This window comes from Antechinus flavipes, chromosome 3, assembly GCF_016432865.1.
Source record: "Antechinus flavipes isolate AdamAnt ecotype Samford, QLD, Australia chromosome 3, AdamAnt_v2, whole genome shotgun sequence".
NCBI lineage: Eukaryota > Metazoa > Chordata > Mammalia > Dasyuromorphia > Dasyuridae > Antechinus > Antechinus flavipes.
In genome coordinates, this window is record NC_067400.1 from 28463138 (window position 1) to 28479103 (window position 15966).

Genomic DNA, 15966 nt, shown 5'->3' on the forward strand with positions numbered 1-15966 from the left:
ATCATAGCTTTTGGACTAATAACTGGTATGGTCTTCTGCTTCCTGGTCAAAAGCTTGTCACCAGTATTCCTTGTTCCACTCATGGTCAAATCAGGGGAAACAGTAATATCCCTCACCATTCTCACCATCATAGCTCAGCTGGGGTCTTTATTGCTGTTTGGCAACCTACTCTTCGATGTATTCTTATGATTGTCCCATTTTATTTTCTACAAGTGATTTCTAAACCTTTTCTTCTCAGTCTCACATCTAATTGCCACCCTCTTTCTACACTTGTAGCATATAATTTTGCCTTCCATCCTTTCCCCTTCTTCCTTTCCTTTCCTTTTTAAAAGCTATTCTCTCTTCCCAACCTTCTATTTCATAGAGATGATTGAGGCCATTCAAAGTGAACCCCCTCACCCTCTCGCCTTCCTTACTACAGTCTCAACATTATCACACATTTTTACTTCCTGCCCTCTGTTCACAAAAGAAAGAGAGATCCTGAATTGTTATGAAGGCTAATCCTTTCCATAGCACCATTGATACCATATTTCCTCTCCTCTCCTACCTAAATGTTGATGCAGCAGTCAATCCTTCTTCCTCATGCAGCTTCAATTTCTCCTCTATTGACTCCTCTCTATTCTGCTATACAAATCCTTGGGTCTTCCCAGTTTTAAAAACAGCTCTTTGTTAACCCTTCTATCTGATCCAACTATTTAACTACTATCTTTTTACCTATCATTGCAAGCTTTTTGGAAAAGTTGCCAATATCTGATGTTCCCACTTTATTTCTTCTCTTGTATAGTTTAGTTTCTGCCCTTAGCAGTCTAGTGAAACTATCTCCTCAAAGCTCACCATGCTGTCTTGGCTCTCTTCCACATTCTCTTTTTTTCACTTGTATCTTATCTTTTCCCTGATGATTTAATGTGGATTTTCCCCAAGGATGTGTCCTTGGCCTTCTTTTCTCTTGGTAATCTCATTTATTCCCACTCCCATGCAGATTAGTCTCAAATATGTATCCATGGTCTTGATGACATTTGTGAACTTTGGATCTTCATCTCCTACTGCCTAAAATTGAGGTCTCACCTGGATAGCCCACCACGTTCTAAACCAGGTTTATTATCTTGCTTTTCTTTCTGACGTCACTAATTCACACCATTTCCCAGTGTTGTATCTGTATATGTTTAGCTTTGCTTTCCCCTATTTTCTCAAATGTATTCAGTTACTGAGTTGGGTCAGATTCACTTCCTTGGCAGCACGGTGTCCACAGGTCTACTTTCTCTGGATGATAATTCTAGTTACTCCATGGATAGTAGTATCTTTGCCTCTACCAAGAATAGGGAACTAGCTGTGGGGCCATAAAGATTTGGATTCATTTCGGAAGGCCATATTTTAGGAAGGCCATCGCTAAACAGATGCATTTCCAGAGAGAACTAGAAAGGTGAAGGAACTCTTAAGTCATGTCACATGAAGGGGTAATGGAGGAAATATGGATGGTGAGTCTGAAAAGAGAAGATAATGGGAGGATTATTCTCAAACATATAAAGGGTTCTTCATGGCATGGCACTTAAACTTGTCTTGTGCAGAGCACTGAACCCAGAGTGACAAAGATATGGATTCAAATCCTATCTCAAACATTGTGTGGCCCTATTTTCTCTCCAGCTAAGTTTCTTCCTCTGTACAAGAAGGGGGATGGACTAGATGGACTCTAAGGTCTTTTTTAGTTCTAAATATATGATCCTGTAATAGATGGAAATTATCAGGAAGTATATATGTTAGCTCATTGGAAAGAGGAGATTTTTCATTAAGATATTTGAAAATAGAAATGAGCTGCCTAAGAGAGTGATTTCCCCATCATTGGAAATGTTCCAGATGAGGGTGAATGGCCAACTGTTGGGCATGTGAATGGGGACATTTCTGTACTGGGCCAGGGGTTGGTCCAGAATGCTCTCAAGGTCCTTTTTAGTTTCTATGATTCTAGTATAGACTTTTAGATGGGATGGAGAATGATTTTTATGGACATCTCACTGGCTGTGGCTGTGGGCAGAAGTGGCAAAGGAACCAAGTCCTCTTGATCCCATGCCCTGAAATCTCTTGTATCTGTCCCCTACTCTCTGCTTACATAGCTGGAACCCTAATTCACCTCATCATCTCATCACTATTGCAGTCACCTAGTTAGTTTCTTTATATCCAATCTCTCCTCTCCAACCAACCCATCAGATAGCCACCAAATTCCCAAAGTTCTAATGTTCCAGTTTGGCCATGGTACTTCCCTTCTCAAGAAGCTTCTATAACTCCTTGTCACCCTCAAAACAAAGTGCAATTCCTCTGCGTGGCATGTAAGCTCTTTCCAATTTCACTCCAACTTATCTTTTCAGGTTGGGTCTCCATTACTCCCCCCGATGCACTTTCCATTACAGCTGGCTTCTTGGTTCTCGTATACACTTTATCCCCATCCTTTATGTTTTTGCCTTTGCTGTCCCCAAACCTGAAAAACTCCTTTTCATCGCCATGCCATAGACGCCCTCGCTTCCTTTAAAGCATAGTTTGGAATACGCTGCTTGGACCATAATAAAAGTTTAATAAATACTTGTTAACCTGGGCAATTCCAATAGACTTGTGATGGAAAGTGCCATCCACATCCAAAGAGAGAACTATGGAGACTCAATATGGATCAAAGTAGAATATTTTAGTTTTTTATTGTTGTTATTGTTTGCTTATTTTCCCTTTCTTGTGTTTTTTCCCTTTTGATCTGATTTTTTTCGGTGCGATATGATGAATATGGAAATGTATTTAGAAGGATTTCACATTTAACCTATATCAGATTGCTTGCTATCTTGGGGATGGCGGAGAGGGAGAAAAATTTGGAACACAAAGTTTTGCAAAGATGAATGTTGAAAACTATCTTTGCATATATTTGGAAAAATAAAATACTACTAAAATAAAAAAAAAAAAACAAAAAAAGCTTGTCGACCTATCTTGACCTATAATTGGTCAAGCCTTTTCAGTTTCTCCCATGTACTCATGCTCCCTGTTTTTCAACATTACATTTTATTTACTCTCTCTGAATGTGTTTTGCACACACCCATCTGTGGATATGTTGTATGTGTTTTTCTGGCTGACTGTAAGCACTTTGAAAGCAGGGACTGTTTTATTTTTGTCTCCCTATCGCTAGTGCCAAACCGAGCAGCTGCCATCTAGTAGGTGTTAAACAAATGCTATTCAATTGAACTAAACCCAGCATTTCTCTGCATTCTTTTTTTGGCACTTCTCGCCCCCCTGCAAGGGAGGAGGCTGGGGAGGGGAGGACAGAGCTAAGTGCCCTTCCTGTGTCCCATGCTTCTGACCCTCGCTAGGGTGTAAAATGGCACCAAGCCACATTTCTGTAGAACCCCAAGGTTTCCCCAGCAGAAATAGTATCTTTTTTAATCTTACAAATACATTAGTCAAAGTCATGATATGTAAAATGACTTGTGGGTGTTCCCATGCTGGTGTGGGGTAGACTGGATTTGGAATCAGAGCACCTGGATTACAATCCCAGTTTTTCTTTAGTAGCTGTGTGATTTTGGGCAAGTTACTTTCAGGTTTCTTGTGGGCTTTCTTATTCTCATTTCTATAGCTTTGAATCCTAAGAATTAAAAATGGAACCTAGGACTTTCCTTATTGTTATTGTTTAGCCCATTCACTTGTGTCTAACTTTTTGAGATTTCATTTAGGGTTTTCTTAGCAAAGATGCTGGAATGGTTTGTCATTTCCTTCTCCAGCTCATTTTCCAGATGGAGGAACTGAGGCAAAGTGAAGTGACTTGCCCAAGGTCTCACACCTGGTTAGTATCTGAGGTTGGATTTGAACTTAAGTCTTCTTGACTAACCACTGCCCCTTGGACTACTGTCAGGGTTCTTCCCAGCAGCCTCATTCCTTCCATGAAAGGGTGGCTAAAGTATTCACAGAAAAAGGATTTCAGCTTGTTCCCTTCTCAAGGGCACTTGCATTTTAATGGGGAATTCCCGACATCTATGGTTCAAATCCCATGGTGATCCTGGGGACTTGATTGAGCCAATATTCACTCTGTTACTCCTCCACATATCAGAGTACTTTTTGCATTAAGAATTGACAAGATTTGGATGTTTAGGCCAAATATCTGCGTCTCAAATCACAAGATGATACTGGGGACTCGAGTGAGCAAAAAGTCTGGTTTATGTATCAAAAAGAGAATTAAAAAAAATTCAGAACTGGCAAGAGTTGGATACTTGTTATGACAAGAAAGATATAATTTTGATAAAGCATTTCAGGGAATGGCTGACCCCTGGACTCAAAAGATGCCACAGGAAAGACAATTGTGCTCTCTCTTCCCTAACGATGTTTTCACGCTCGCCGAATCTCTCCCAGCTGAAGCCCATATGAACAATACTAGACTTTCTTTTACACGAATGTATTACCAGTGAGCAAAACAAAAATATTCTTTGGCTGGGGCTCCCTTTGTGGGGCTTAATGAACATTTGATATTTGTATTCCTTTTCTCAGCTCTGGGAGAAAAAGAAACAAAAGCTGGGTGATTCTGTAGGGACATTGGCTACATTATACTGCACGAGTTCTGTTCTTTCTGAAGGTCAACACTTTTAGCAAAACATTCTTGGACAAAAAAAATGATCTAGTGAATCCTTGCCTATCAAAAGTCAGGGAAGAAAAATGTATGTTAAAGAAGCTTATGAAGAAATCACAATGTGGAAACTAACCTAGAAATCCTTACTTTCCAAAGAAGCTGATGTTTCTGAGAAATTACGTTTGGAAATAGTTCTGCTGGCCTTCCAAAAAGGATTGTGCTTTAGGGGAAAGTTAACTAGATCTTGAGGGCGGGGACTCAAGTTTGCACCTTTGATCTTACTTCTTGTGACCTTTGAAGCTTTGGACAAGTTTTTTTTTTTTTTTCCTTACCTGTCTGGACTTCAGCTTCTCCATGTGCCAAATGAAAGAGTTAACTAGATGATTTTTGAAGGGTCCTTTCAGCTCAAAGCCTGTGACCCTAAAGTTTACAACCCAACCCAATCCAACCTAATCCAAACCAACTCAATCCAATCCAACCCAATTCAATCAACATGCACTTATGTGCTTTTATATGTCAAGACCTGTGTGAGATGCTGGGGATTCAACAGTAGAAAAAAAATCCAACAACAATCTCTTCATCAAGGAACTTATATTCTAATGGGAAATGGGATCTACATGTCATCAGTTTAAATGCATTTGTAGATGGTAATCTGAGGGGGAGGAAGATCAGGAAAGTTTTCCCAAATGAGATGACCTATTAGATCAAGTCTATAAGGGGGCTAAAAATTCTAAGAACTGTGAGTGAGGAGGGAGTGCATTCCAGGCACAGGCAAAGGCATGGAAGTGGGTTATGGACAGAGTGCTGAATTCAGAGAACTAGATCACTTTGTCTGAAATGTAATATGTGTGAGGTTATTAATAAGCCTAGAAAAATAGGTTAGAATCAGGCTTTGCCTTTAAATGTTAATAGAGGAGTTTGTCTTTTCTCTGAGAAAAGGAGTTTTTAATGTTTTTAGTGTCTTGGACTTAGTCTGGGAAAGTCTGTGTTCTTTTTTAAGAATATTTTTAAATGCACAAAATAAAATACGCAGGATCATAGAGGAAACCAATTATGCTGAAATAGAGCCACGAAAATAATAAAAAACTCCGAATTTACAGACCTACTGAAATCAATCCATGGATTAAAAATCCTGGATTAAGAGGGGTTTGTTATAGAGGCACTAGCGCTCTACCAAAGCTTTGGGGTGACGTGATCTGACTTTTGCTTTAGGAGCACTAGTTTGATGGATTTGAAAGTGGAACGACTGAAAGTCAGGAGTTCAGGGTCAAATATTTAGATATTGGGTGTTTACTCTATGTCACCTGGTAGTAAAGCAAGAACAGAGAAGTTGTTTGTTCATCTGCTCATCTCTTAGTCATACATTCTTCCCAGATGAGACCCCTCTACTCCATTTTCATCAAGAATTGTTCAGTAAGACCCAAGGAGCAGGTGTGGCTTGGACATGATAGCTACTAAGATCCCTTCTCACTCTGACCTTTGTGCTTCTGGGATTTTGTGAGCACTGAGCAGTTCAAGAAACTAGGAGCCCAAGGCCAAAGAGAGGGAGAAGGAAGTCCTCTCAACTACAGATCTATGACAAAATGGTGGCAGCAGGTGGCCAGGCTCCCTCATTTTGCTTCACTGTGATCGAAAATTCTGGGGCATTAAACTCAATGAAGGAATCCTCCCTGAACTGGACAATCCAAGGATGTCCCTTAGATGCTTAGAGAGTATGAGCAGTTTCTAGGGAGGAGTTTTTAGTTTGGATTACAAGAAAGGCTAGAAATTAAGAAAATAATCAATAAAATATTAATAATGATAATATATATACATATAATATAATAATATAATATATATACATATAATATTAACTTTATGCCATCTCATTTTATTTTTCAGCAACCTTGTAGGGTAAATGCTATTTTAGCCTCCATTTTACATATGAGATGACTCAGGCATCATAAAAATCAAGTGACTTGCCCATAGTCACACCACTAGTGTCTCGCACTCTATTTTGCCACCTGGTTGCTTTGGGCAGCTCGCCTCTCCCTAGATTCTCAAAGGAGAATCTTTGCCAAAACGATTGTCTGCTGAGTAGCTTTTTAATACAGTTTTTCTCTATGGCAGAGTGCAAAAAAATACTGTTGGGGAAGTGAAGAGGTTTGGGTTCAAATTCTGCCTTGACTAATTCCTACCTATGCGACTGCTGGTGGTGAATCCCTTAATTTGTTTGAGACTTCTATGGCTCAGAATCTCTAAATGACAGATAATGAATGATAAGGGAGATCATCTATAATCACTGCATCTTGTTCTGATGGATTCCTAAATCCATAATTATTTTTTGCTGGGGGCAATAAGTGGATTATAGTAAAGAGAATCCTTTCTGATTCCAGCTAGAAGAGAATATTGTTGTATAATAATTCGTAAATAATAATAATAAATAAGTACTAAAAATAACAAACACAGATCTAATGCCAGGATAAAATGAAAACTTCCACTGGGGGGCAGCATGATGCAGAAGAAAATCCTATCCTGGAACTAGGAACCCTTGATCTTGGTTTCATTTCTGCCTCTGCCTGGCTGTGTGACTTTGGATAAAGAGCATCCTTTCTCTTGCCTCAGTGGCTTCATCCTCAATATGAGAGGGTCGGACTAGAGGGTCGCTGAGGTTCCTCCCCCTTCAAACATTCTGTAATTCTCATCAAAGGGGACCATTCATTTTATACGCAAGAACAAAAGAAAATAATCCACCATTGTACCCATTTCAGCTACTTCTCTTAGAATAGGTAAGTCCCACTGGCTGGCTGTTTTTTTTAAGCCAAAGGATGCAGAAGAAAGAGAGAGTTTCAAAACATGATTTCCATTTTAAAGGGTCTCTTGGGGTGAGGGCAACTTCTCAAGAGTCTGGTGGCTGATGAAGGGAAAGAGATGGCCTTGGAAGTGAAAGATGCTCTTGAGACTTGAGGATATAAGAACAACAAAATGGTTGAGCCTGAAAGGGTTTCATAGATTAGCAAGGGGGGGCAGCTAGATGGTGCAGTAGCCCAGCCCTGAAATCAGGAGGGCCTGAATTCAAATCTGACCTCAGACATTTAACACTTACTAGCTGTGTGACTAAGCAAGTTATTTAACCCTAATTGTGTCACCAAAAAAAAAACACAACCCACCCCCAAAACCAATAGATTAGCAAGTACACACAGCCTAGGATAAAGGGATCTAAATCTGGAGTCAGAGCTTGTCGGGACCGCAGAGGCCACACAGACCATACAGAATGAGAATCTGCTTTAAAATATCCTCCCCCAACGGGCTTTCAGCTTTTTATTGGAGACCTCCAGTGATGGAGAACTCACTACTGCTCAAAACATTTCACTTTTGGGCTGTTTAAATCGTGGGGAAGTTTCTCCTTTCATCAGGTTTGGATCAACCCATTTGTAATTTCTACTAATTGATTCTGCTTCTATTCTGAGACAACCCTGAACAAATTTAATCCATCCTTCATATAACAGCCCTCTCAGATACTCAAAGCCAAGTATTTTCTACTCCACTATTTCTCCAGACTAAATATTTTTAGTTGATCCTCCTGTGATAGAGCTGGGGACTTCTCATCACTTTGTCTTGCTATGGAGTTCTCCTGCTATTAATGTCCTGCATGAAATCCAGAACTGGATGGGAATTTGAATCCTCTCTTTGCCACTTCTTTGCCCTTACTGAACTTCAATTTCCCTATCCATAAAGTGAATAGATGATCCCTAAGGTCTCTTATGATTCTTTGATTAATCCAGACCCTTCAGTGAAAGATGCTTTTGCTTTTTGTTTGTAGTATCCCAATGTTTGTATAGTACCTTGCACATAGTAGGTGCTCAGTAAATGTTTCTTGAAGAAACTGGGATCCTGAGAAAGGAAGTGAGGTACTGAAAAGGTGAAACAAAATGGTAGCCAGTAATGGATCACATAAATAGAAGCGAATGCAGAAAGTGTAAGAAATGGGACAATGAAGGCCCCCCCACTCCATTCTCCAGCATCTCCTGCCTCCTTCTCTCCATTTATCTGAACTCTGCTCATCCTTCAAGGCTCAGTTCAGCTTCTGACTTCCCTTTAGACCTTAGCCTGAAAACTCTCCACTTTCTCTGGACTCCCAGATTCCTTATTGCTCGTAGTATCTTCCACCATTCTGTTTTCACTTGACCTCATTTGCCTTCTTCACTGGTTGAGGAACTCCTGATGAGGAAATCACTACACTTAATTCAGGTCACTAACTGCTCTGCAGCAGGGTCTTGGAGAGGTGTCAGGGGGCACCGAGTGGTCAGATGTGTGAGTGGGTCAAACAACAAGTAGGGTTCAGGGGTAGTTTCTGAACTTGGAACTTCTTGTCTCCAAGCCACTGCATAGACTTTAGGGCTCAAAGAGATTCTTAAATCTAGAGGTGCTTACCCTGGAGTCTGTGAACTTGAATGAGGGAAAAATACACCTTTATTTCAATATAATCCTATGTATTTTATTTTATGCACTGAAAACCATTACCCTGAGAATGATACTTCAGAAGTCAATACCCAAGGGATACCATGGATGGAAGATTATCTTGGGAGTCAGATTCAAATTCTGCCTCAGTCACGTAACTTTGTCATCTTGTACAAGTCACCCACTTTCTCTCAGCCTTAGTTTTCCTATCTGCAAAATGGACTTGATAATGATACCTACCCTATCACAGAGTTGGAATGAAAATCAAATGAACGAACATGTGCAAAGAGTGATATAAATATTAGTTATTATTATTAGCTGCTACCAAGGGATCTGAAGTTTGAAAAAGGGTTAATCCTCCCCTTTTTTTGCTTTATGATGATCAGAGAGGGGAAAATGACTTGCCTGGGATTAAGTACTAAATGTCAGAGACAAGGTTCAAACTCTCATCTCTTAATGATTAGTCGAGTGATATTTCTACTCTGTTATATTGTATTTCTAAAGCATCACTTTGCAGATAGCAGGAGTTTAATGGATACTCGTTGAATTGATTGTCATTATCCTTCCAGAGACAAGGTCATTGGAGGGAACAGGCTGTTAATCTGAATGAGAAAGGACCGATTTGTTTCATTAATGTAGAAACCTGGGGTCCACAGCTCACAGAACTCAGCCTGGCCTCTTTTGCACTGGAGATGGCCCAGTTCCATTAGAAAAATGTTGAATCAACTTTATAAAAATTTCCTAGAAGGACAGAGAACTAGTCCTGGAGTCAGGAGGACCTGAGTTCAAATCCTACCTCAGACACTTAATACTTCCTACCTGTGTGATCCTGGGCAAGTCACTTAACCCCAATTACCTCAAAAAAAAAAATCCTAGAACAGGCCATTCTTGAAGGAAAAGGCTTACCCACAAAGCACCAGACGGCAAACCGGATCCAGGTGATGGTGGAGAGTTTCAGCATGAGATAGATATTCACCAGCATAGCAAAGGCGGGCACAAACGGGAGGCAGGGGGCCATATAGGGTAGCTTCTTGGGGTTCTCGGGCTGCTGCAGGATCACAAACACCAGGGCGGCGATGAGCAGGACCATGAGCACGACCAGCAGGATGGCCCACCAGCTCTGCTCCGAGATGTAGTCGGAGCCGAAGATGATGAAGGAGCAGAAGATGAACATGAGGATGAAGAGCAGGAGAACGCACACGGTCACCGTGTGGCCCGTCGCCGCCGTGGGCCGGTCCATTTTGCCCGGGAGGCCGAGGCGGATCCTCATGGTGTAGTAGCGAGGTCCGATCAGCTTCTTGAGCTTGATCAGGTAGATGTTTTCCGACTCGTCGGCCTCTATGCCGGACGTCATGTCCACGGTGCCGTAGTTGGGATGGTTGACGTTGTAGGCGGACTTGTCCGACTTCCCGATGAGCATCTCGTTGTCTCCCAGCGACGGTAAGTTCTTGGCCCCACAGGTGTTGGTGGCTGGGCCTGAAAACTCTTCCCCTTCACTCATGGGGGAGCAGGCTTCCTTCTCGCACTCGGCCAGAACGCCCTCCTTGTTCTTGGTGTGCTCCTGGGACAGGAACTTCACGAAGCCGTCGATGTCGCTCTCGGGCTGGTAGCGGAGGAGCAGGACGCAGACCGAGACCAGGGTGTAGGCGAGCAGGGTGCCGATGGACATCATTTCAATCAGGTCCCTCAGGCTGACCAGGAGAGAGAGGAGGGCCGCCAGGAACCCGGACACGATGCAGGCCACCACGGGCGTCTCAGTGTAGGAGCTGACGTGGGCCAGGAACCTACAGCGGGGAGAAGCGGAGCTTAGTCACGCGCTGAGAGCAGCCTTCCACAGCTCGGCTCAAGGAACCTCCAGACGGCCTGGGGGGAGCTGCCCTCATTATAATAGGTGAGAACCGAGGCAGGTGGAGCCTCAGCACTTTAGGAGTGTGAGGCGGAAGCTAGACTGATGGGAAGGCTATTGGCTGACGCTGACAGATAAGTAGGTTCCTTAAAACCCACTTCTGTGGGGCTCAAGGATTGGTGCTTGGAAGAGCCTCTATGGTGAGCTGGAGCCCACCTGGAAACACTCCCAGCTCTCCCTTACTTGGATATCTGTCATGATAGGGTGATTGGATCTGCCAGTGACACAAAGGGGTACGTGGGACCCATCGTGTGTGTGTGTGTGTGTGTGTGTGTGTGTGTGTGTGTGATGGCTTTAATAAATCGTTACAGATTGTCACGGTAATACCCGCTTTGGTAGGAGTCGGAGGCACATTGTTCTAGATGATCCAGCATTCTACATCTAGAGATAGGTTCTCCAGGCTTTTTCCTCCTTTCCTTTGGTATTCTGAGCACTCTGAATTTTGAGGGCACTTTAATCATAGGAAGGAAGATGGTCTGTTGGAAGAACCCATTAGTCTGACTCCTGAGCCAACCAAGGGGTCATCTCCCCAACTTATTGAGTTTTTTTTGGAAATTTATTTGACTTTTCAACTAACAAACTTCTATCTTATAGCTGTATAAATATGTATACATATATTGTATTTAACATACACTTTAATATATTTAACATGTATGGGACTACCTGTCATCTGGGGGAGGGGGTGGGAGGAAGGAAGGGAAAATTTGGAACAAGATGTTTTGCTATTGTCAATCCTGAAAAATTACCCATGCACATGTTTTATATATAAAAATTATAATAAAAAATAAAATGAAAAAAAAAAAACCTATCTTGCCTCCTTACTTTCCTCTCCTTCTCCAAGAAAGAAAGACAAAATCCTAGAGAAGTGATAGAGGCAAGGGAGCTGCCCCTCTTCTCGTAAATTCTTCTAAATCCTTTAGCTATTGTAGGACATCTGCCCAAAGCTGCAGTGCCGGAGTGACCGACAGGCAGCCACCTCTAGAGTCTGGGACCAGGGTGGTCATAGAATGGAGGCCATTTCCAGAAACAGGGCACTGACCTGAAGAGAAGCCCATCACCGGCCATGGCGTAAATGACCCTGGGCATAGGGAAGAGGGACCCCAGCAAGCTGACTGTTAGGCCGGCGACGGAGCCAATGGCCACGATGAATTTTGCAGCATAGAATCCGTGGGCCACAAACATCTCCATGAGGGGGGACTCGGTATCGATGGCATAATAGGGCACCATCAGGGTCAAGATCACGCTCACCTGTTCAAAAAGAGAAAGATCACACCAGATTAGAGGGATATGGAGTGGGACAGATGAGCGCAGCAGAGAATCATTTTGCAGGGTTCTGAGAGGCCTCTAGACAGAGCACTCAGAGCCCAAGGAAGGTAGATGCTTTCCCATGTAATTAGAGTTCTTATTGGTTGCTTGGATGCCATTGATTCTTAACTTTCTCAAATTATGTAGTTCTACATATTATAGTCATACGATGGGATTCTCTAGATAGTAAGATCCAGAAGGACAGGAATCTTAGTACCTTTCAACTCTAGTTAGCACCATGTTCTGTAAACAGTTGGTGTCTCATAAGTGTTTATCATGTGGGGCACTGATGAACACTAAGAACAGTGGGATAGAAAAGGGTGTCTCCAGAGACCCTTCCATGGCACATGGAGTTGTTGAGTTGTTTTCTTACAGCTCTAAATCTGGGCACCCAGGAACCAAACAGCCAGTGTTTTGAATGTGCTCCGCAGATCTTTGTCAATTCCTCCCCCCTCCTTTAACTAGTTGGGTTTTCTTTGGGGGAAGTTGCTAAAGAGAGTTTTCATGAGGATACGGGCAGAAGGGATGGGAAGCTTGGTCACTTATCCCTGGCTGTGATTCACAAGCAGAAGCCCAAAGATTTTGTTGTGGTAATGAATGGGCCAGGAAATGGTGCTGTGGGTCTGGCCCAAGGTGATTAGGATGAGGAGATGGCCTATTAACCAGGCCTGGTTCTCTCTACAGGCCTGTGAGGGCCCGTTGGCCCTGGAGAGATGTGTCCGGTCTTGGCACTAGGCAGGGGCAGAGGACGCCAAGGCTTAAAATGTTAGCTCCTCCCTAGTTAGGGGCATCCCTGGCTTTTTGCACACGGACTTAGGATGGGAAGAGCCTCAGGGATTAATTAGCATTGGTGCCAAATGGGGTTGGAACCAGATGGAATGTACTGGGCAGAGGGTGGGGGGTAGCTGTGACAGGTTCAAGGACCAAGCCAGAATGAGGATGGGGTGACAAGGGCCGTGGCTCAGGGTATTGAGTTAATACTTGTAAGCCTTCAGAAGCATAGAAACTTTAGCACTTTGCTAAGCCTTAGCAAAGATAATTTGTTAAAACAGGAAGCTACAAGATAGTGGGTCACTGTGAGCTCTTCCCCCAGCTCATCCTGTTTCTTACCCTGCTCTGGATGGCAGCCTCCCATGAAGCAGCCTCCTGGTATCTCAGCAGCTCCCTCTCTCTTTCTTTCTCTTATCTAATCTGTCTGTCTCTGTCCCTCTGTCTTTGTCTCTCTAGTTTTGTCTCTATATCTTCTTTCTGTCTCAGTCTCTCAGTATCTCTCTGTGTCTCTGTCTGCATTTCTTTCTATATCTCTGTATCCCTATGTCTTCTCTCTCTCTGTTCTTCTGTCTCTTTATTTTTGTCTCTGTTCCTTTCTTTCTCTGTTTCTCTATATCTTCTCTGTCTCTGTCTCTGTTGTGTCTCTCCCTGTCTGTCTCTCTCTGTCTCCCTATCTCTTTTCTCTCTCCATCTCTCTATCTTTGTCTCTGTCTCTCTCCTCTCTCCTTTCTCTGTCTCTGTCTCTGTCTCTGTCCCTTTGCCTCTGTCTTTTCCCAACAGAGGCCATGGTTTGTGTTGCTTGTCCCAGGTAAAGTGGTTGGTATCCCCCGGGTTCCAGAATTCCCAGGGACAGCTCTCCTCTCCCGGACAGAGAGAAGCCGGTGCTCTTGCCCGATGCTAATTTACCTTCTCTCCTGCGGGAGCACACTCTGACTCTCCCACACGGGCCGGCTCCCAAGACAGAAGCCCATTGACGTGGGCCTCTGCGGGGTTCAACAATGCCTCGGGCCTTGCCCACCCGTTACTGCCAGTCTATGATGTGTGCTGCCTTGGACAGCGGCCCAAACCTGGATATTTTCCTGGGTCCCTCTGGCCCGGAGATCAGCAGTGTCCATATGTGAGTGTGTGTGTGTGTGTGTGTGTGTGTGTGTGTGTGTGTGTGTGAAAGAGAAAGAGAGAGAGAGAGAGAGAGAGAGAGAGAGAGAGAGAGAGAGAGAGAGAGAGAATAAGAGAGAGAGAGAGAGAAGAGAGGGTCTTCAGCTTATCTACTTATTCAAGTTCAATTTCTGGATTTTCCCATGCCTGCCCTAGAGAGAGAGACCATTTCTCTGAAGAAACATCAAGTTGTGATATTTTTTCCCTCTGCAGTGGAGCTGAGAAGAGCAGCTCTGGCGGATTGAGAGGCTTTTGCCTTTGTACTTGCTGTGGAGAAATTAGAGTCCATGGCCAAAAGGGGGGACTATGGAGATGGGTCTGAATGCAGCCTACTGGGACAAGCACTGAACCTCTCAAGTCTCAGAAACATTCATAATCTGCCGGCTACATGTATTTCTTGTCCCTTGGTCCAAGGTGGAATGTACATGACCCTTAGGCACTAGAACCCAGGGCTTCATGCAGCAGATCTAGCAGCAGAACCCATGTAGCACAATTTTCTTTTTCTTTCTTTTCCTTCCTTCCTTCCTTCCTTCCTTCCTTCCTTCCTTCCTTCCTTCCTTCCTTCCTTCCTTCCTTCCTTCCTTCCTTCCTTCCTTCCTTCCTTCCTTCCTTCCGCAATTGGGGTTAAGTGACTTGCCCAGGGTCACACAGCTAGGAAGCCTTAAGTGTCTGAGACCAGATTTGAACTCAGGTCTTCCTGACTTCAAGGCTGGGGCTCTATCCACTGCACCCCTAGCTGCCCCTGTAGTATAATTTTCTACCTCCTCAGCTGCACTGATTTGATTCAAGTCTTGGGAATTCACAGTAGATAATGATGTCAATGGAAAGGAAGCCATCCCGGATGCAAACGCTCTAAGAACAGTGCCCCGGCCTAGTCCCCGAGAACATTCATCTCCTCTTCTCTGCAGAAGTGGGAGACTAGGGGTAAAGGATGCTGTAGACACAGTCAGACCTGTCAACTAGTTTGTTGGACTGCTTTGTTTCTTTCTCTTTTTATTCCCTATCATGAAGGTAGGAGACAGGGAGGGATATATTCAGAAATGAAGATGATATAAAAGCAAAAGATCTCAATGAAATTAAAAAAAAGTCAGAGAAGAAAACACACAGTTACAGAGCCCCTGTTCTCAGATTAGAAAACGGAAGGAGGTCCCAGGAGCCCCCGCTTCCCCTCCGTCCTTCCCTGGTTTTGTGAGTCTCTGTACTTACAGACACATACGCCGTGAGGCAGATGACTAAGGAGGCCGTGATGGCGTAAGGGATGGATGTGTTGGGATTCTTTGCTTCTTCTCCTGTGGTGGCGATGATGTCGAAACCGATGAAGGCGTAAAAGCAAGTCGCTGCTCCTTGGAGGACCTGGGTGGGAAAAGAGTATGGTGACTCATAGGCTGGGTTCAAAGCGCCATAGAGTTGGACCCAGTGTCAGAAGGTGCCGGAAGATCCCCCTGTCCATTGGCTTCCCTCACCTGTGGTCTGAGGACCGGGAGCTCCTGCAAGGGGTTGGTTCACAAATCCATAAATCAGTAAATGTTTATCCTGTAGATTGAAGAATTGTTCAAATGCAGAAATATAGGGTGTCCCCAAAGTCTTAGAGCAGTTTTAAGTTGTTAAAGCTCATCAGGGACTTTTAGAACAACCTGTACTTCTATTTTTCAAAAGTATGTAGGCCCTAAGGTCATAAATAAAATGGCAATTTCTTTTTTTTTTAAAGTAGTATTGCTGTGTGACCCTGGGTAAGTCACTTAACCTCAATTGCTTCAGTGAAACAAAACAAAATTATTGAATTTATAGTAGCTTTCTGTCATTATTA

The 15966-nt window shown here is 43.3% G+C and overlaps 1 protein-coding gene across 1 annotated transcript in view; it reads right to left on the minus strand.

Moving 5' to 3' along the window:
* Positions 1-15966, minus strand: part of SLC7A14 (solute carrier family 7 member 14) — a 143376-nt gene that overhangs the window by 24359 nt on the left and 103051 nt on the right. Inside the window, exons 5-7 of the mRNA XM_051983162.1 lie at positions 15366-15512; positions 11968-12176; positions 9929-10806 (exon numbers count right to left, since the gene is read on the minus strand). Coding sequence (XP_051839122.1) covers positions 9929-10806; positions 11968-12176; positions 15366-15512 — 1234 coding nt within the window. The remainder of the gene's footprint in view (positions 1-9928; positions 10807-11967; positions 12177-15365; positions 15513-15966) is intronic.